The sequence below is a fragment of the Struthio camelus genome, chromosome 1, assembly GCF_040807025.1.
Source record: "Struthio camelus isolate bStrCam1 chromosome 1, bStrCam1.hap1, whole genome shotgun sequence".
Taxonomy (NCBI): Eukaryota; Metazoa; Chordata; class Aves; order Struthioniformes; family Struthionidae; genus Struthio; species Struthio camelus.
Window position 1 is genome coordinate 55,058,937 of NC_090942.1, and position 19,986 is coordinate 55,078,922.

At 51.1% G+C, this 19,986-nt stretch overlaps 7 protein-coding genes across 7 annotated transcripts; 3 read left to right on the forward strand and 4 right to left on the reverse strand.

Moving 5' to 3' along the window:
• Positions 1 to 471: 471 nt before the first annotated feature.
• LOC138066852 (histone H2A-IV) lies at positions 472 to 888 on the reverse strand. The gene has a single exon (XM_068939803.1). The coding sequence runs from the start codon at positions 886 to 888 to the stop codon at positions 499 to 501; it is 390 nt and encodes a 129-aa protein (XP_068795904.1). The 3' UTR covers positions 472 to 498.
• Positions 889 to 1,226: 338 nt separating this feature from the next.
• Positions 1,227 to 1,696, forward strand: LOC138060919 (histone H2B 5). Its single transcript, XM_009677550.2, has one exon. The coding sequence runs from the start codon at positions 1,227 to 1,229 to the stop codon at positions 1,605 to 1,607; it is 381 nt and encodes a 126-aa protein (XP_009675845.2). The 3' UTR covers positions 1,608 to 1,696.
• A 1,526-nt stretch (positions 1,697 to 3,222) lies between these two features.
• Positions 3,223 to 3,749, forward strand: LOC138066850 (histone H3). The gene has a single exon (XM_068939795.1). The coding sequence runs from the start codon at positions 3,300 to 3,302 to the stop codon at positions 3,708 to 3,710; it is 411 nt and encodes a 136-aa protein (XP_068795896.1). The 5' UTR covers positions 3,223 to 3,299; the 3' UTR covers positions 3,711 to 3,749.
• A 909-nt stretch (positions 3,750 to 4,658) lies between these two features.
• Positions 4,659 to 5,422, reverse strand: LOC104145840 (histone H3). The gene has a single exon (XM_009677596.2). It carries the CDS (start codon positions 5,343 to 5,345, stop codon positions 4,935 to 4,937), a length of 411 nt encoding a protein of 136 aa, XP_009675891.2. The 5' UTR covers positions 5,346 to 5,422; the 3' UTR covers positions 4,659 to 4,934.
• A 1,534-nt stretch (positions 5,423 to 6,956) lies between these two features.
• LOC104145804 (histone H2B 5) lies at positions 6,957 to 7,431 on the reverse strand. The gene has a single exon (XM_009677551.2). The coding sequence runs from the start codon at positions 7,424 to 7,426 to the stop codon at positions 7,046 to 7,048; it is 381 nt and encodes a 126-aa protein (XP_009675846.2). The 5' UTR covers positions 7,427 to 7,431; the 3' UTR covers positions 6,957 to 7,045.
• A 331-nt stretch (positions 7,432 to 7,762) lies between these two features.
• On the forward strand, positions 7,763 to 8,181 carry LOC138066853 (histone H2A-IV). Its single transcript, XM_068939816.1, has one exon. It carries the CDS (start codon positions 7,765 to 7,767, stop codon positions 8,152 to 8,154), a length of 390 nt encoding a protein of 129 aa, XP_068795917.1. The 5' UTR covers positions 7,763 to 7,764; the 3' UTR covers positions 8,155 to 8,181.
• A 498-nt stretch (positions 8,182 to 8,679) lies between these two features.
• Positions 8,680 to 9,449, reverse strand: LOC104145839 (histone H1.01-like). The gene has a single exon (XM_009677595.2). It carries the CDS (start codon positions 9,406 to 9,408, stop codon positions 8,740 to 8,742), a length of 669 nt encoding a protein of 222 aa, XP_009675890.2. The 5' UTR covers positions 9,409 to 9,449; the 3' UTR covers positions 8,680 to 8,739.
• Between the last annotated feature and the right edge of the window lie 10,537 nt (positions 9,450 to 19,986).

A 19,986-nucleotide genomic window follows, 5' to 3' on the forward strand; every position in this document is an offset into this window, starting at 1 on the left:
TTTTTACACTGGAAAGTGTAAAGAATTCTTCTAACTGTGAGGATGTAGGTACTGCAGCTTTATTCAGCGTCCTCTTAAAGAAATCATTATCAGCTTACGTTCCTCCCCCATATACTAGTCTTGTAACCAGTTCTTGAATTAACACTTCATTTACCGTATCCGCTTATGTTATGGCGCGAGATACGGATGGGTGGACGGGGTGTTCGTTTCCTATTACCTCTCACAGAGATGAATGATAATCGTAAGCCAAAGGAGAAAAAAATAGAATACATGATTTCTAAATATCTTTGGGGAATCTCAACATTTTAAACGATCCAAAACCAGCCAGGAACTTTTCTTGCCTTTAAGTTTATAAAGAACTTAAAAAAACTTAAGACTTCAGAACAGTTATACGGACACAAACAGTAACACAGCCCTTTCATGATATATTTGGTGGCTCTGAAAAGAGCCTTTGGGTTTCTCTAGGGAGGACTTCCCAGGTGTTCTCCTCCTCCACACTCACTTGGCTTTGGCCTTGTGGCTGTCGGTCTTCTTGGGCAGCAGCACGGCCTGGATGTTGGGCAGCACGCCGCCCTGCGCGATGGTCACCTTGCCCAGCAGCTTGTTGAGCTCCTCGTCGTTGCGGATGGCGAGCTGCAGGTGGCGGGGGATGATGCGCGTCTTCTTGTTGTCGCGCGCCGCGTTGCCCGCCAGCTCCAGGATCTCGGCCGTCAGGTACTCCAGCACGGCCGCCAGGTACACGGGCGCACCGGCGCCCACCCGCTCCGCGTAGTTGCCCTTGCGCAGCAGCCGGTGCACGCGGCCCACGGGGAACTGCAGCCCGGCCCGCGACGAGCGCGACTTGGCCTTGGCCCGCGCCTTGCCGCCCTGCTTCCCGCGGCCCGACATCGCAAGGGCTGAGTCTCGGTAGTAAGCTCACAGGAACGATGAGGCTCCCCGGCCGCCTCCGCCCGTATATATGCGGTTCGGGCAGACAAGCGGTGTCTCCTCTGATAGGCTGGGAAGTCGGCGTTGCCGGAACAGCCAATGGGAAGGCGGATCGAATTCCAACCAATGGCGGCGAACCATTGGGAACAACGGCAGTCTCGATCCCTCGCTGCCAATAGGAAGGCAGAGTTCGGAGCCGGTTAATTTGCATGCGGTCCCTATAAAAGGGGGCGCGCGCGGCACTGTCGGCGCTGTGTTCCTGTCTGTCTCGCATCAGACTTAGAAGTGACGTTGTTATCATGCCTGAGCCGGCCAAGTCCGCGCCCGCGCCCAAGAAGGGTTCCAAGAAGGCGGTGACTAAGACGCAGAAGAAGGGCGACAAGAAGCGCCGTAAGAGCCGCAAGGAGAGCTACTCGATCTACGTGTACAAGGTGCTGAAGCAGGTGCACCCCGACACGGGCATCTCGTCCAAGGCCATGGGCATCATGAACTCCTTCGTCAACGACATCTTCGAGCGCATCGCCGGCGAGGCGTCGCGCCTGGCGCACTACAACAAGCGCTCCACCATCACCTCGCGGGAGATCCAGACGGCCGTGCGGCTCCTGCTGCCCGGCGAGCTGGCCAAGCACGCCGTCTCCGAGGGCACCAAGGCCGTCACCAAGTACACCAGCTCTAAGTAAGCTGCTCCTGCACTCGGCGCCGGACCCTCTCGACCCAAAGGCTCTTTTAAGAGCCACCCACTTTCTCAGTAAAAGAGCTGTTGACAGCGGCGATTGTCCTGTTTCCCGGTGCCTCTAAGCAAAAGGGAAAGAACACTGTTAGGAGCTCTCCCGTGTAAAGTATTCAGGTGTGCCGGCTCTTACTGAACAGTAAGGTGCATGCTGTGGGAGAGACTGCTTAAGACCGTAGTTCACAGGAACAGAGATTTAACAAGAAAGGTTTAACAACAGGTTGGGGGGGAGGGGGGCGCGTTCTGTCCCTTCGGTGCACACAAGGCTTCTATGCTGTCACGCTGCTGCCTCTCACCTAAACCGGAACCGCAGCTCGCTCGCTCGCTCGCTGAAGGGAAGGGAGCCCTCGCGCGTTTCACTGGGAAAAGGGGCAAACTGTTACCCCGGGAGCCCGGTTCTTTTTGGTACCTCCCGACTGTTAGGTTAAAACCCAGGACAAGGCGCGTGCTCTGGGAAGGAGGTGCTTTCTCCCTCCCGAGAAGATCTGAGTGCGAGCCGGGAACGTCTAGGGCGAGAACGGTTCGGGACGACCGCGCGCACTTGCACAGAAGCCACCTCGGGGCCAGGCGACATCCCGGTTAGCATCCCGGCGGCCCGACCAGGGAGGCAAAGCGGGGCAATGCAGGGCGCTCTCGCCCGCAGACCGCGCAGTGCCCCCAGCCCTGGCCGCGGGCTACGCACTGGGCCCTTGCCCGGCCCTTCCACCCGCGCTGCAAGTGCCGCAGAGGGGCGGGGGACCACGGCGTGGGGGAGCCCCGCGGCTGGCGCGGCGCGGCGCGGCGCGGCGCGGCGCGGCGCGGCGCGGTCCGACCTGAGTGAGGACTGCGCTGAGCTCCGCGTTTGGGCGGGCCCGCGCGGCGCGGGGAGGCGGCGGCGACCGGTCCCGGTGGCGCTCGGCAGCTCGCGGCTCGCAGCGCGTCTCCGCTTCAGCCGCGCGCGTTCCTCTGAGCAAAGCGCGGCGCAGACCTGGGGCGGGGGAACAGGGAGCGCTGGCGATACGCGGCAGGCCGGCTGCGAGCAACGTCTCGAGCGTTCCTGCTACTGCCCTGAAGCGAAAGCGATCACTGGGTGGGGGGGAAACAGCGAGCACTCGAGACAGAGAGAGAGAGGCTGCCTAGGGAAAGAGCTTTCGCTAGCAGCTCCGAGGCGGAGGCGGGAGCTAGGGTGTTTGGGGGGGGGGGGAGGGCAGCAGGAGACGGCGAGACCGAGACGCCGGCAGCGGGGCTGTGCTACCCCGGTCGGCTACGGCCTTCGCTTCCGCGCCCCCCTCCCTCCCTCCCTCCCCCGACACACGCACACGCCCCCGCCGCCTCGCTCTGCTGTTGGTGGGAACGGTTCACGCACTTTTACTCAGACAGCAAGGGAGCGGGCGCTGAGGGGCTCTGGAAACAGGGAAGGTCCCGGCCCGGGGTGGGAGGGCTTTGGGAAACCAGAGGGGCGGGGCAGGTTTCCCGCCGGCGGGCGGGCGCGGGCTTTTCGAATGCCGCCTCGGCCAATGGCAGCCGGTCTCGCGCGGGCGTCCAATCGGCGAGGCGGCTTCGGCTATAAATACCGCCGCCCCAGCGCCGCTCTGTCACAGCTTCGGTGCTGCGGTCCCGGAGAAGTGCGCTGGGTGGCTGTCTGGCTGGCTCTTTCTGAGTGATGGCGCGGACGAAGCAGACGGCGCGTAAGTCGACGGGCGGGAAGGCGCCGCGCAAGCAGCTGGCCACCAAGGCGGCCCGCAAGAGCGCGCCGGCCACGGGCGGCGTGAAGAAGCCGCACCGCTACCGGCCCGGCACGGTGGCGCTGCGCGAGATCCGGCGCTACCAGAAGTCGACGGAGCTGCTGATCCGCAAGCTGCCCTTCCAGCGCCTGGTGCGCGAGATCGCGCAGGACTTCAAGACGGACCTGCGCTTCCAGAGCTCGGCCGTCATGGCGCTGCAGGAGGCCAGCGAGGCCTACCTGGTGGGGCTCTTCGAGGACACCAACCTCTGCGCCATCCACGCCAAGCGCGTCACCATCATGCCCAAGGACATCCAGCTCGCCCGCCGCATCCGCGGCGAGCGCGCCTGAGGCTCCTGCCGCCGCCCCCGGGTGCAGGCAGACGCTGAGGCCGCCCACATAGACCCAAAGGCTCTTTTAAGAGCCACTCCGTGCACAAGAAAAGGAGCTGTAGCACTCTGAAGTGATCGTAGTTGTTGAATTATTTACTGCACGGTACCTCTTTTCTCTCCTGCCAGTCTTAAATGTTACTCCTTCCCCCCCCCCGCCACTATTTTGGGGAGTAATTATTTTCTTTGGCGTAACTGGATTCCATCCCCCCAGCTTTTTTTCTCCCCACACTGTAACATTTGATTTGTAGCCCTGGCTACTCCTTTGATTCTTTTTGCCTTTCTTCCGTACCTGTGTATGACCGTCTTCTTCCCCAACTGCAAATTTCCTGCCCCGCGATTCGCTGGGATGCTTTTAACTCCCTTTCAGAGTTCGCAAAGCATCCCAGCGAATTGCGTTGCAAGGATTTTAGTTTGGGGGTGTGTGGAGGATGTTTATACACAGACACAAGCAAACACTGAAGGGGAGTTAACAGCACCTTTCAAACACGTAGGTAGAGTTGGCCAAAGCATTCCACGCACAATAAAAGGTATTAACAATTTTGTAGCTGTTGGGATTTTTCCTTAATATGTTATCTTTTCTGTTTCGTGTTTTTTTTACCCCCCTCCCCCTTCTCTAATGCTGGGTTATACTTAACCTTTTTTCTTAGAAAAGTTTTACTATCGAATACCAAATTACCAGGTATATCAAAAGCCTCGAACTGTTTTCACAGAAAGAGCTTACTGCAGCAAGCAACAGGGTGCCGTGCTTTTAGCCAGGCAAGGAGCTATACTGAAACTGTTTTTCTGTTATGGATAGAAATCATCTAAGTTCATATTTTTCAGGATAGTAGTAATAACATTTTAACCTAAGGAAAAGCATTTCATACCCCCCCAGCCCTTAAAATCTTAACTAATGAGACTAGAACGATTATATTAAAACATGTTTAATAAGCTTAATATACACAAAACTAAAAAATGTATTTTGCTTGCATACTTTTGGTAAAGCATACAAGCATTGTACTTTTTAAATGATAATATAATACCGCAAACAAAGAAGTACCGTGCAGTAAATAATTCAACAACTACGATCACTTCAGAGTGCTACAGCTCCTTTTCTTGTGCACGGAGTGGCTCTTAAAAGAGCCTTTGGGTCTATGTGGGCGGCCTCAGCGTCTGCCTGCACCCGGGGGCGGCGGCAGGAGCCTCAGGCGCGCTCGCCGCGGATGCGGCGGGCGAGCTGGATGTCCTTGGGCATGATGGTGACGCGCTTGGCGTGGATGGCGCAGAGGTTGGTGTCCTCGAAGAGCCCCACCAGGTAGGCCTCGCTGGCCTCCTGCAGCGCCATGACGGCCGAGCTCTGGAAGCGCAGGTCCGTCTTGAAGTCCTGCGCGATCTCGCGCACCAGGCGCTGGAAGGGCAGCTTGCGGATCAGCAGCTCCGTCGACTTCTGGTAGCGCCGGATCTCGCGCAGCGCCACCGTGCCGGGCCGGTAGCGGTGCGGCTTCTTCACGCCGCCCGTGGCCGGCGCGCTCTTGCGGGCCGCCTTGGTGGCCAGCTGCTTGCGCGGCGCCTTCCCGCCCGTCGACTTACGCGCCGTCTGCTTCGTCCGCGCCATCACTCAGAAAGAGCCAGCCAGACAGCCACCCAGCGCACTTCTCCGGGACCGCAGCACCGAAGCTGTGACAGAGCGGCGCTGGGGCGGCGGTATTTATAGCCGAAGCCGCCTCGCCGATTGGACGCCCGCGCGAGACCGGCTGCCATTGGCCGAGGCGGCATTCGAAAAGCCCGCGCCCGCCCGCCGGCGGGAAACCTGCCCCGCCCCTCTGGTTTCCCAAAGCCCTCCCACCCCGGGCCGGGACCTTCCCTGTTTCCAGAGCCCCTCAGCGCCCGCTCCCTTGCTGTCTGAGTAAAAGTGCGTGAACCGTTCCCACCAACAGCAGAGCGAGGCGGCGGGGGCGTGTGCGTGTGTCGGGGGAGGGAGGGAGGGAGGGAGGGGGGCGCGGAAGCGAAGGCCGTAGCCGACCGGGGTAGCACAGCCCCGCTGCCGGCGTCTCGGTCTCGCCGTCTCCTGCTGCCCTCCCCCCCCCCCCCCCCAAACACCCTAGCTCCCGCCTCCGCCTCGGAGCTGCTAGCGAAAGCTCTTTCCCTAGGCAGCCTCTCTCTCTCTGTCTCGAGTGCTCGCTGTTTCCCCCCCACCCAGTGATCGCTTTCGCTTCAGGGCAGTAGCAGGAACGCTCGAGACGTTGCTCGCAGCCGGCCTGCCGCGTATCGCCAGCGCTCCCTGTTCCCCCGCCCCAGGTCTGCGCCGCGCTTTGCTCAGAGGAACGCGCGCGGCTGAAGCGGAGACGCGCTGCGAGCCGCGAGCTGCCGAGCGCCACCGGGACCGGTCGCCGCCGCCTCCCCGCGCCGCGCGGGCCCGCCCAAACGCGGAGCTCAGCGCAGTCCTCACTCAGGTCGGACCGCGCCGCGCCGCGCCGCGCCGCGCCGCGCCGCGCCGCGCCAGCCGCGGGGCTCCCCCACGCCGTGGTCCCCCGCCCCTCTGCGGCACTTGCAGCGCGGGTGGAAGGGCCGGGCAAGGGCCCAGTGCGTAGCCCGCGGCCAGGGCTGGGGGCACTGCGCGGTCTGCGGGCGAGAGCGCCCTGCATTGCCCCGCTTTGCCTCCCTGGTCGGGCCGCCGGGATGCTAACCGGGATGTCGCCTGGCCCCGAGGTGGCTTCTGTGCAAGTGCGCGCGGTCGTCCCGAACCGTTCTCGCCCTAGACGTTCCCGGCTCGCACTCAGATCTTCTCGGGAGGGAGAAAGCACCTCCTTCCCAGAGCACGCGCCTTGTCCTGGGTTTTAACCTAACAGTCGGGAGGTACCAAAAAGAACCGGGCTCCCGGGGTAACAGTTTGCCCCTTTTCCCAGTGAAACGCGCGAGGGCTCCCTTCCCTTCAGCGAGCGAGCGAGCGAGCTGCGGTTCCGGTTTAGGTGAGAGGCAGCAGCGTGACAGCATAGAAGCCTTGTGTGCACCGAAGGGACAGAACGCGCCCCCCTCCCCCCCAACCTGTTGTTAAACCTTTCTTGTTAAATCTCTGTTCCTGTGAACTACGGTCTTAAGCAGTCTCTCCCACAGCATGCACCTTACTGTTCAGTAAGAGCCGGCACACCTGAATACTTTACACGGGAGAGCTCCTAACAGTGTTCTTTCCCTTTTGCTTAGAGGCACCGGGAAACAGGACAATCGCCGCTGTCAACAGCTCTTTTACTGAGAAAGTGGGTGGCTCTTAAAAGAGCCTTTGGGTCGAGAGGGTCCGGCGCCGAGTGCAGGAGCAGCTTACTTAGAGCTGGTGTACTTGGTGACGGCCTTGGTGCCCTCGGAGACGGCGTGCTTGGCCAGCTCGCCGGGCAGCAGGAGCCGCACGGCCGTCTGGATCTCCCGCGAGGTGATGGTGGAGCGCTTGTTGTAGTGCGCCAGGCGCGACGCCTCGCCGGCGATGCGCTCGAAGATGTCGTTGACGAAGGAGTTCATGATGCCCATGGCCTTGGACGAGATGCCCGTGTCGGGGTGCACCTGCTTCAGCACCTTGTACACGTAGATCGAGTAGCTCTCCTTGCGGCTCTTACGGCGCTTCTTGTCGCCCTTCTTCTGCGTCTTAGTCACCGCCTTCTTGGAACCCTTCTTGGGCGCGGGCGCGGACTTGGCCGGCTCAGGCATGATAACAACGTCACTTCTAAGTCTGATGCGAGACAGACAGGAACACAGCGCCGACAGTGCCGCGCGCGCCCCCTTTTATAGGGACCGCATGCAAATTAACCGGCTCCGAACTCTGCCTTCCTATTGGCAGCGAGGGATCGAGACTGCCGTTGTTCCCAATGGTTCGCCGCCATTGGTTGGAATTCGATCCGCCTTCCCATTGGCTGTTCCGGCAACGCCGACTTCCCAGCCTATCAGAGGAGACACCGCTTGTCTGCCCGAACCGCATATATACGGGCGGAGGCGGCCGGGGAGCCTCATCGTTCCTGTGAGCTTACTACCGAGACTCAGCCCTTGCGATGTCGGGCCGCGGGAAGCAGGGCGGCAAGGCGCGGGCCAAGGCCAAGTCGCGCTCGTCGCGGGCCGGGCTGCAGTTCCCCGTGGGCCGCGTGCACCGGCTGCTGCGCAAGGGCAACTACGCGGAGCGGGTGGGCGCCGGTGCGCCCGTGTACCTGGCGGCCGTGCTGGAGTACCTGACGGCCGAGATCCTGGAGCTGGCGGGCAACGCGGCGCGCGACAACAAGAAGACGCGCATCATCCCCCGCCACCTGCAGCTCGCCATCCGCAACGACGAGGAGCTCAACAAGCTGCTGGGCAAGGTGACCATCGCGCAGGGCGGCGTGCTGCCCAACATCCAGGCCGTGCTGCTGCCCAAGAAGACCGACAGCCACAAGGCCAAAGCCAAGTGAGTGTGGAGGAGGAGAACACCTGGGAAGTCCTCCCTAGAGAAACCCAAAGGCTCTTTTCAGAGCCACCAACAGAATTCAGAAAATGAGCTTGAAGTTCATTGATTTAGTGTCATAAGCTGTAACACCTTTAAAACACTGGTTTGATTTTTTTTTTTGGCTTTTTAAAGAGTACTCGGAATCAACACACTCATATTGTGCCATTCACTTTATCTTTCTCACACTCTGCCTTAATTCCCGCCCTCCCCCCCCCACTCCCGGTCTAGAGGCGGGGCTGTGTATTGCTGATGGGGGCTCTGGCGTTGGAGTTTTAAGATTTGTATTTGCAGCCAATCCGTACACAGCGCGGGTTTTTCAAAGTAACCACTCTGTATTCAAATAGGTAAAATGTTATTCTAACCTGTGTCTCTACCCCCTGGCTGCAATAAAACTTCCACTTCACTATTTCCATACAGCCCCCCCTCCCATTTTCTTCTCTTGATAAACCTAAGCTATCACAGCGTTTCAGCTCCTTTTGGGAAAGTTTGGGTGGCTCTTAAAAGAGCCGTTGTTTTCAAGAGCGGACCAAGAATTCTCTTCCACAGGGGCTTACTTCTTCTTGGGCGCTGCCTTCTTTGCCTTGGCCGCCTTGGGCTTGGTCGCCTTGGGCTTGGCAGGCTTGGGCTTCACCGCCTTCGCCTTGGCCGGGCTCTTCGCTGCCTTCTTGGGCTTCGCAGCCTTGGCCGCCTTCTTGGGGCTCTTGGCCGCTTTCTTGGCCGCGGCGGCCGCCGGCTTCTTCGCCTTCTTGGGGCTCTTCTTCACCGCCGCCGCCTTCTTGGGCTTCTTGGCGGCGCTCGCGGGCTTCTTGGCCGCCGGCTTCTTGGGCTTGGCTGCCGCTGCCCGCTTCTTCGGGGCTTTTTCTTTCGTTTCTCCAGGTCTCTTGTTGAGGCGGAAGGAGCCGGAGGCGCCGATACCCTTGGTCTGCACCAGGGTGCCCTTGCTGACAAGGCTCTTGAGCCCCAGCTTGATGCGGCTGTTGTTCTTCTCCACGTCGTAGCCGCCGGCGGCCAGCGCCTTCTTGAGCGCGGCCAGCGAGAGCCCCTTGCGCTCCTTGGAGGCAGACACGGCCTTAGTGATCAGCTCGGTGACGCTGGGGCCCGAGGGCTTGCGGGCTTTGGAGCCGCCCGCCGCCTTCTTCGGCTTCTTGGCGGCGGCCTTGGCCGCCGGGGCCGGAGCGGCGGCAGCGGCGGGCGCTGCGGCGGGCGCGGTCTCGGACATGGCGAGCAGACACCGATCACGGAGAGCACTAAGCACTGGCGCGGCGGCGGCCCCTATTTATAGAGGCGAGACGCGCGCTGATTGGTTCGCGGCCGAGCCCTGCCTGCCGCCGGCGCCCGGGCGCTCTCCGCCGCTCGGCTTGTGTTTCTTCGGGGATAAAAAAATGGTTTTTTTGTACTATATCTGCCACAAAATCGCTCCTTTTCTTCATCTGAGTGACCACGAAAGGACCTATTTTCGCCCAGCTGTGTCTTGTCTCGAAAGCAGTTGCGTTTGGTTGGAGAGGGGGCAATAAACCCTGTGTCCTGGAACAAAACAGACCTTGAGAGAGCGAAAGTTTTGTTTTTCTTTGTAAATTAGAAATTCCCCTTTAATGTTTATGTCAGTTAGGGAACTTGGTGTTAATCTTCAGAGGGTCCTCTTTGCATCAGAGGAGAACGCGAGCATTTAGAAACTAACTGTTGAAAATAAATTGATTTCAAAGAGATTGAGGTAGCACAAACTCCCACAAACCTTGCTTCAGCTTTTCTTGCCGAGGTTTGTATTTCTGTCTACTGCGAAATACTGAATTAGTGATTTTTTCCATAGTTCCAAGGCTAACGTTTCCAGAGGGTCTGTGTGAAATGGTAGGTACTCTATACTTTATTCGTATCAGAATTAACTACTTTCTGTGCAGCTCTTTGCTGTTGTTAAACTAGCAAAGGATTTTTTAATGTTTATGTGATGACCAGGGACACAGACTAAATATGAAAAACATGAGTGTCAGATGATTGAGCTTCATGTAAATCTCCTTTGTATGGAAATAAACTAGATACTTATGTACATAATGTTAGTTCTGTAAAATCTGTAGGAATGATTCAGTAACATGGAAAAAAGGCAGGAAAGTGCGGGAAATCTGAAAACACCCTTTTATTCATATTTTGATGCAAAGCTAGGAAGAAAATCATGGTTTTTCTTACTGCTCCTTTGCCAGGTTACAGATCAAATTACAGCAGCTTCTCTACTAAAAAACTTTGTCTACAGCACTAAATAGTAAGTGATCAAAACTGTTTATCCAAATTGTCATGAGTATAATATTAACACGTCTCCTTATTAGCTAAAACTTTGTATTTCTTTTTATGTATCTGAATGGAGTTCCTAATTCATTTAACTTGAAGTTTGGCCATTAATAGCAAAGACCCTGTTTAGTACCATCGTATTTCTGCATTTGTATCTAATGTATACAAACTGTACTTGTATAGTTTACATATAATGCTGACCAGACAGTTGACTTCACTCTTTCAACAAAACACAAGATCTCTGAGTGAAAAAAATCACCTCATTCTGCTCTCATTTCACCTGGAAAGCAAATAAACTTCTTGAAGATTTTGGGTGACCCTTCATCTTCAATTAATTCAAAATACTCCATGATTCTAAACACTGCATATGCTGTTTAACTTTTTCTTCTATTCTCAGGGTGTAAAGGACTTAGGGAAAAATATTTTTCTCTCACACTTCTGTTTTCTTTTTCATTCTTCCTCATCACTGAAGTCCTCCAAGTGAGGAGCTACTCCTCAGGCAAGGCAGTCAAATAAGCTGGCAAACTGAGTATATCTGGATCTGGGTAGCCAAGCCATGCAGAAAGCAGGATGACCTATAGAGCAATATTCACCAGGAATTTTACAAAGTTGAGAGAACTTGACTGCAGGACCGTTTTTACTTCGCATAGTAGTAGGTGGGATAGAGAATTTAATAGTGATAGTATTAACACATTTCCTAAAGTCTTCTGTAATCAAGTGGATGACTGTATGTCTGTTCACCTCAGGAGGTGTGGTAAAACCCTTAGTAACCTATAAATACTAAACTCGAAACAGCATTTTTAAGCTGAATTTCTTTACTCGCAGTAAGTCTTTTCATATTGCTGGTGCTAATGACTGGGTTTGTGACAGAAGCCTTTCTACTTCACAGAAGAACTATTTCCCACAAAAGAACTATTTTCCCCATTCTCTGCAACTCTTATTTTGCAAGTGATAATACAGCACAATAGCACATCTTCCCCAATCTGTATTTTGATAGTCTCAAGATTGTTTTCACCTGAGTGTTAAATATCTTTCACGTGCGGATGGAATACATCTGTATGTCTAAATCTTATATAGCAGTGACAACTACAACCCCAACCCTCTCCGGGGAAAAGCCTCTTAATATACCCTAGAGCAACAGTAAAGCTCATTGTTTTAATCTTTTCCTACTGTACTTTTGAGACTATTGATCTCTATCAGATTTTAAATAGCCTTTTTGCAACTTGAAGCTTTTTTTGTAATTATATTAAATGAATCTTGTTATTTGTTTGTTTGGTTTTTTACTTATGTGTTTACTCCATTATTTCTTTCCCCTATTGTGAATGAGACAGTATGTTCCCACAACCACCTCACAAGTAAGCAGTCAAGTGATATTACAGGGAAGGTGCATAAGCACCAGAGAAAAATCAAGGTGTACAAGGAGAGCTGAATACAGTGTCACCTCATTTAACAGTGCATACAAAAGGACAGCAGTCTTCCCCCCCACCCCCACCAAATACAGCTATACCTTATTGTGTGATTAGCAACTCAGTAAGCCTGAAGTTACGCACCCAAGGTTATTACTCTAGTCACGATCAAGCCTAATCAGGATACACAGAAGTAGTACACATTTCCCAGCAATGCAGACACAGAAAGCAGCAGACAGGGAGGATAATTGTTAAGACAGATTCTTTCTCCCTTTTATGTATTTGTAATCACAATTACAACAAGCTTTGCTGCCTCACACTAGAAGAGGTGACTATCAGAAAGTAACAAGACCCCAGTGGTACTCCATGCTATCCATCTCTGGATGCTCTGTCCATGTGGACAGAGGCATCTGGAACGGTAACAATGAATTGCTGGCAAACCACACAGAACGTTGTTGCTAATGTTGTCAACATGAGACAGCTCAGACTGCAGACCCAGATCAGAAAGCCTCTTTGCTTCACTTCCCAGCATCATGAAAAAATATAGATTGTTATGACCAATAAATCAACATATGATCTTTCATTTAAAAAACATGCATTAATTCATATCAGACAATGCCTATAAGACAATAGGTCATTGTTGTAGGAATAAGGTAATTTTCCATTTTTTGCATGTCCTTTTTAGGACATTTAACCTTGTACTAAGTGCTAAAGCATACTGCCCACTGTCAATGACATGACAAGTCCTAGGAAAAATCACTTTAAGGAGGTTCAGTGTTTAATTGTGCATTAATTGTTTGTTCCTTTTCCTCCCCTTCCCTATGACTTTTCCATAGGTCATTAGTATTTAAATGCATTGCATTTATTTATTTCACGCTACCACTCCTTTCCAAAACAAGTAAAGGCCACCCACCTCATTTTAGAGGTAGAAGAACTGAGAGTCCCATGTCAACATTTCTTAAAAATGTAGTTATTTGGATCCTCCTATTTTTGTCTGGTTCAGATTTTCCACCCTACCCATGTTGAGGCCCAGCTATACATGTTAACACTCATCATTTCCTGTCAGGAGAAAAACAGTTCAGAGATGATTCATTTAATTTTATAGGGAAAAAACCAAAACCTGGTCGGTATGTAATGAGTTTGTCTGTTGATTTTAACTTCTGATTTGTCACAAATCTCATCTCCTTCCTCACACACACACACACACACACCCCATTAAGAGGGGATAGAGAATAAAGGAGTAATCTTGCTTGAACAGCTCATCTGCCTATTCAGATAAAAGGAGCATGGCAAAGAGGAGGGTTCTGCAAAAAGAATTTCTGTGGCACTTCAGGTCAGAAGTGCTAACTTCCATTTTGTTTCTTAGCATGCATGACACTTTTTTATGTGGGTAGATCATATATTTGCAACTTCACCCCATTGCTGCTGATGCAAAAGAGAAGAGCCTTTATTATACATGCTAACAGAAAACAGAACTATGACAAGTACAGGAGGTGAAAAAAAACCACAGACAATCATAAAAGCTATTATGTCAATAGGGAGGTTTTAAGCTCAAAATGGCACAAGATGCTAATGAATCTTTTCTTACTATTGCAGTGTTAGAAGCACCTAAATCTGGTGTCACGTCAAGTTGTTATAAAGAGAATAAAGAGGTAATAAACTTCTCATTAAAAGCCTGTTTTTATGTGCCATCAGTTGAAAACAAACAAGACAAATAAAAAAATAAAAGTAATACAGCAGTAAATTGGATAGGGAAGGAAAAGGGTAAAATGAAGACACCAAATTCCAGATATAGGCCTTCTTTTAATGGGAAAATGGTCCAGGATAGTTACAGGGAAGTAGTGTACTAGCATCAGGTGAATAACCTTATTCACTGTTGAGGGACCTTTTGTAAAACTCAGTGTATTCCTCTTTGGAACTTGGGTTAAAATAAATATCTAGATTTATTGCAGTGTGGGAAAATATTCTTATGTACTCTTACTGCGGAAGAGCTGTCATGTTTTAAATTCACATCAGAGTATGTTTTGCCATCATGTTTGCATACAGACAAATCACCATGAAAACTGTGGAAACAAAGAGCACTAAACAGTGGTCACATTTCAGGTCAAATGTTTGATTTCAGTTCTAGCAGACAGAGAAATAGACTTTAGTTATAGCAACACCCCACAGCCACTTGCACTTATCATTGATATTGGATGTAGCCACCAGCCTTAGGATCAAAACAGCTGAGATAAATACTTCCTACACCTCAGTTTAGTGATTCCCAACTTTTTTGTCATCAAATTTATTTGAAGAACATGCCAGTAACTCATATCTGCAGTGCAGTCTTTCATCTCCATAACATGCCTCCCCCATCCACCCAAGCACCCCTTCTGGTGTCTCACGTGTGCAGCACCAACCCACCGCCCTTTTGCATGCATCCCCTCCCTGTACCATCACAGACCTGCCGCTGACTCCCAGTCATCCTCCTTCCCCCCAGCCCCCAACTCTGCTCCAGCAGCACAGACCCTGTGACAGAGTCAGCAATGTGGGAATAATGGGAGGGTGATGGGAAGGTGATGGAAGCACCTTCATTTCACCGACTTTCATGGTGAAACACCTCAAGATGATATGGGCTAGCAGCAGCCAGCTTCAATTGCAAAATTGTCCTTCTAGATAATTGCATTTACATCCCCTCCCACAGAGTCATAAAAACCCTAAAGGGCCAGGAGAAAGAGACATTTTTTCCCACCTTTTAGCTGCTATCTAGAGAAAATGCTGACCTGCAGTTGTGGGACGGGTAATGCTGTACAAGTCTCCCCTCAAACTGCAGATGGGGAACTCCTGTCCTTCTCACCCTGCCCTACTGTGAACCATAACCCTCTGTGATAAGGGAAACTCAGCAGGTTCCTCTAAGGCAGCCATTCTCAAACACCTTGCTCTCATATACCCTTCAGGGCTTACCTGTCTTTGGCCTCCCCTACTACCAGCTCATTTACTCCAGCACAGAGGGGCCAGAGGCAGTGGTGGTAACTGTGCCTGCTCTGGCCGAGGAGAGGGTAACTATCTTTAACTGCTAGCAGCAGCTAAATTGTAAGCTGTTCCCTGAAGAATGAAGACACTTCAGAGCTGTTTTTTTCAACCCACTCCAGCTTTCTTCGGTGTTATTACCCACAGCTTGAGAAGAACTGATTGCAAAAGAGCACTCACTGCATTTGGGCACTTCTGTAGCCTCCATAGAAAGGTCCTTTGTTAATAAACTTGTTCTGAACTTTGTTCCTTTGTTACTAATCAATAGCTCTGACCTTTCTCTCTTTCTTTCTTCCCCCAGTCAATGACCCACCATACCCAAATACAACCTGCAACCCCTCCACTTTCTGCAAAAACGTTGACTAAGTCAGGGAGAAAGGCTGACTCTCAAACACAAGCCACTGGCCCAGCAGATTGGTGCTGTGACAAATTTCCAGTCTCTCCAGTTAGAAGGGAGAAGAATTTGGCCTCCCTTCCTGCATTGCCCAAGAATGAAGGTGACGCTCCCTGCACTTTTCCAGGAGGCCGCTGGGATGCAGAGTCTGCAAAGGAAAGGAGCAGCTTGGCACAGATGTCCAGTGCTGCCCTGAGCTAAGTGCAAAAATAGCTGCTGGCATCACTGCACCTGCAAAAACAGGGCAGCTGTGTGGAGCTGCACAGGCAGATGTCTTCAGAGAAGAGCTGGAGGAGGAGGGATACTTCTGGTAGGCTGTTTTGCCACCTTCTCTTTGAACACATATAAAGTGTGAGACATTGAAACGCTCGGGTTTGGGATCCTGATTACATCAGTGTCTCTTGTTCCTTTTCCACTAGACTCATCTAGCAGATTTGAACTAATGAACAGTTTCTAAGAGGTTTTAAAAAATGACCTGCATGAGTAATATTCTTTTCTTATTGCTGGCACACATTCAAATGAGAAATTTCTATAACAGCTGTCCCATCACCTCCACATTGGGAAAAAAGTACAAGTTCTGCTCAGAGGCCGTACATGGGAAAGATTCCTACTGATACCTTTCTTTTCCAAGAAATACAAAGAAAAGAATGTTGTGGCTTTCATGTCTAGATCAGTATTCCTCGCATCCTGCTGTTTAGAATCAGAAGTATGATACACATTTAGAAGTGGGAAAGTCTCACTCTCCAATCTTGAAGAGGCCCAGAACAAGGGAATTTAAAATAGTGCTACAAAAGCTGTGCTAGGTCACAGGGTAGCCTGAGGGAACAAACACTCATCTGAAGGTGAGGCTACCTAGCTTCACCATTTTGTTCTGCCCATACAGCAATGAGCAAACCAGCATCTTCCTTTATATCTTCATTTCCCTGCAAAGAAGGTGGGCTAGTGATAACAGGAATTTCTGTGAAGTGCTTTGAGTGAAGATTTCTGTAGATGAGCTAGAAAGTGCAGGTTATCTGTATGTTCATGTTGGTAATCTTTGATTCTTTGGTAGTCTTTGATTCAAACTGATGTGATTTTCAAGTACACATCAGGAAATGCGTCAACCACCATATGCTTCCTGAAATATAAAAGTAGGTGAGAAGTAGGCAGCCCTATTACCAACGCTTCTTCTTACAGCCTACCATGCTAAGGAGGAAAAGATTCCTACTGAGAAGCAGATTTTAAGGAAAGGGACTGCTTTTTGCTAGGCTCCTCTTAACCACCCACACTGTGGAGACTTTCCTATAGGAAGACTAAGGAAGAAAAAGTGTTTCAGGTAAATACTTGGTCTGTACTAAAGCTGAAGGAAGAAGGATGCTCATCTTTAGACACCTCTCTAAAGGGACACAAAATGGAGCTGAGTATTAGCTTTCTGAGACCTGATCCAACTCCCTAACTGTACTGCGCTCAGGTAAGAGCCATCAATAAAAGGCTAAATCCATTTTCTGTGCCAAGTTCCTGCTCTTCTCCAAGCCTGTGCAGCTGCTTCAGGTGTTAGAATATTTTGCTAGAGCTCTAACAGTTGTTATAAAATGTTGCCATCTGATCTATACAGTCGCTCAGTCTCTCATGTGCTAAAAATATAAAATAATACACAACCTAGAGGAAAGCCCTAGAATATGCCAAGACATGTCAGCATGAATAACTTTAGACTCACGGATCTGAACGAAAATCTGATCTACATGTCAAAAATCCCATTTGCTCCTGAAGGCTGAGTCCGCAACCAGTCTCCAAAGCAGCTTTGTCAAATTCAGCATCTCAGTTCAAGGGAGTTCACTGGCACCAAACTAAGCTGGACTCTTCCTGTCTTGCACCTCATCAGCATAAATACCTTACCTACTAAAACCGTACAATAATCTGCAATTCTTTAAAAACAAATGTGAATCTCCATTGCAGACAGCAATGGAGCCATGTTTGGCCTCTAAAAAGAGAGGAGAAGAAAGAATAGTTAATAAAACAAAACATAAACTTTGCCTCATCATTAAAGTGATCAGATATGAGTCTGTTCACAAAGGAGAACCCTGCTGAGCAAGAACATGCTGCAGTCACACCTCTGCTTCTCACGCAGTTGTGCTGGGAAGCCAATGACATGGCTCTGCGGCGGGGAGCAGGGCTAGGCTGTCAGCTGCAGCCAGCAGCAGAAAGCAGGCAGGTGGGCATCTTCAGAGAGAAGACAGGTCTGGGCTACAGCACCGGATTGCCAGCAAAAAGCCTCAATGTGTAAACTTTACTCCACTGCTTGACATTCCTGTCACCAGACTTGTCCCTGCGTCTTATCTCTCATCTGAAACAACCTGTTCAGGAACAAGCACAGCCTGCACAGCCCCTGTGCCCGCTGCCAAGTAGGATGGTGTTGTTTTAGTTACCCCATGGCGCTGCCAACACATGACCTATATCAGGTAACCCATTACACTTTCAAAGTGTCTTTATCTTCAACAGCCCCTCTCACCATGGGGGCCTTGGAATGCAAGGTCTCTCCCTTCACAACTGGCAGGGCACAGGGGAGCCAGCAAGGAGACCAAATGGCAGTCCCAGCAGCTGAACGCCTCCTGCCACACACAGTTCAGCACAGATGCCAGCAGCAGTACTTGTATGAGCAGCTCTTGGGAGATGCAGACGGAAACCTGCCCTAACACCACAGCCATCTGATGGCAGCACATGAGTCAGACCGCCATGCATTGCACAGCACCAGACCAGGGAGACCTGGGGTTCTCAGAGACATGGCTGCTCCAGGTGAAGGTGTCCTTGCTCCCAGCGGCGATGGCACACAGCAGGGCAGTGACTCTGCGCTCCACACTGCAGCACTGCTGCCTGTCCTTTTACGTTATCCAAAGCTTTTCAGCTTGAAAAAGGCCTGAGACAACTTCTAACAATTACAAGGTTCTAGGTTGATTTATATGATTTCTGGATCAAGCCTCCAAATTACTTTTTTTTTTTCCCCTAGAGTTGTAAGAGCAAACAAGGATTAAGATGACACGTCTTGCAGGTTAACCTCATCTTGCATTTGTGTCTGTATTAATTAAATCAAAAACTTCTGTAAACATACAACAATATACAATATGGCTTTGGCCAGCCATATTATCAGCAAACCTCATCACCTCACTGCTCACCCCCTTTTCCAGCTCATCTAGGAACTCATTAAGGAGCACAAATCCTAGTGCAGACCTCTGCAAAACTTCCCTGGTGACCTCCCTCTATTTATTCCTATGCTTTTTCAACTTTTTAATCAAATTTCTATCCATGCTAGATTTCCCTTTTTATCCTGCTGCTGTTGATTTTCTTTAAGGCCTTCTCAGAGAGGCTTTGTCAAAAGCATTTGGAAATCCAGGTGGAGTGCATCAACCAATTCACCCTTCCTTGCATGCTTGTTAACCCCATCAAAAAAACTCTAAGAGGTTTGTAAGGCAAGACCTCCCTTTACAGAAACCATGATGACTTTACCCAAAAGGTATTTATCTAGGACGCCTCTAGTTCTGGCCCTTGTTACAGCTTCACTAATGTGTCTGGCATAGCCAGTAGGTTTACAAGCCTACTGGAGTCCTGTGGCTTGACACATTCCCAGGCAGGATTTTTGTTGCTGCTGTAATAGATGGAGGATTTAGTACTAGTTTTTATTTTTTAAACTAGCTGACCCTCTAACTACTTTTGGGCCAGCTGAGTTCCATTTTTATATTTAATCTGCTGGAGTTTATGATCCTTTTTATGTTCTTTATTCAGACACATCTGCAGCTTTTTCGATGATGCCTTCTTAACCCTCCCCTCCCATCCCTTGCTGATATCTATGCCAGCATCCTCTTGCCCTTTTTCAAGACCTCCTGGAGGGGTGGTAGCCCTGTTTCTGTGCCCCCAGCATGGTCACTTCAGCCAGCTTCACCCACTTATGAGGACTTAATCCTCCTAGCTGTTTTTTTGAGCTTCTTTTCAGCAAGGTCAAGGTCAGCATCTTCTTTTAGAGCCAAATGTTCCTGTCCTCCCTTCTTGTTTCGTAGGCTTCACACACTCACGCTGAGACAATCACAGCACTGATTTGGTTCCTTCTTAGCATTCTTTTTGAATAGCAACCCTCTTTTTTTCCACTCCCCCCCCCCAATTATTTTCATCCTCTGCTTCCCTAGAGGCTGCAGAACTGTCCGTGTCTTCATTCTTTGAACAATCATCCTGAAGCATGTTCCCTGCACTGGCTAGCTTTCCCCCAATCCTCAGTTAAAAAGCTCCCTCACGACCTTCTGCGTTCTCAGAGCCAGTATGCTGGTTCCCTTTTGGCCCTGATGAGACCTGCCCCTCCTGTGCAGATGCTTCATAGTACAGAAGTGTTCCCAGTTCCTGATGAATCTGAAACCTTCTTCTCAGCCAGGCTCTGAAACCACCATCCATGTCTGCTTTGCATTCACAATGCAAAAGCCTTTTTCCTCTTCTTTGCTCTAATTATGATGGTGTCAACCCTGCACTTAGAAAAATGCATAGACATACATCTCGCTTTAGGGTGCATCAGTCAGGCAAAGTGGCAGGACAGGATTTGAGAAGTACCTGCTGTCCATCTATGGGCTGATGGAGCAGGTTCCTCACATCCTGTGCGGATGAAAACCTGTATGCGTGCAGAATTACGATTCCCTCACAACCATGTGTTGCAATTACTTCCTGGGGCTCCAACTGGGGTGAGGCAGATTAGCGT

Bases quoted from the DNA above. Each gene is read 5' to 3' on its own strand.
- LOC138066852 (XM_068939803.1), bottom strand. From the start codon at position 888: ATGTCGGGCCGCGGGAAGCAGGGCGGCAAGGCGCGGGCCAAGGCCAAG.
- LOC138060919 (XM_009677550.2), top strand. From the start codon at position 1,227: ATGCCTGAGCCGGCCAAGTCCGCGCCCGCGCCCAAGAAGGGTTCCAAG.
- LOC138066850 (XM_068939795.1), top strand. From the start codon at position 3,300: ATGGCGCGGACGAAGCAGACGGCGCGTAAGTCGACGGGCGGGAAGGCG.
- LOC104145840 (XM_009677596.2), bottom strand. From the start codon at position 5,345: ATGGCGCGGACGAAGCAGACGGCGCGTAAGTCGACGGGCGGGAAGGCG.
- LOC104145804 (XM_009677551.2), bottom strand. From the start codon at position 7,426: ATGCCTGAGCCGGCCAAGTCCGCGCCCGCGCCCAAGAAGGGTTCCAAG.
- LOC138066853 (XM_068939816.1), top strand. From the start codon at position 7,765: ATGTCGGGCCGCGGGAAGCAGGGCGGCAAGGCGCGGGCCAAGGCCAAG.
- LOC104145839 (XM_009677595.2), bottom strand. From the start codon at position 9,408: ATGTCCGAGACCGCGCCCGCCGCAGCGCCCGCCGCTGCCGCCGCTCCG.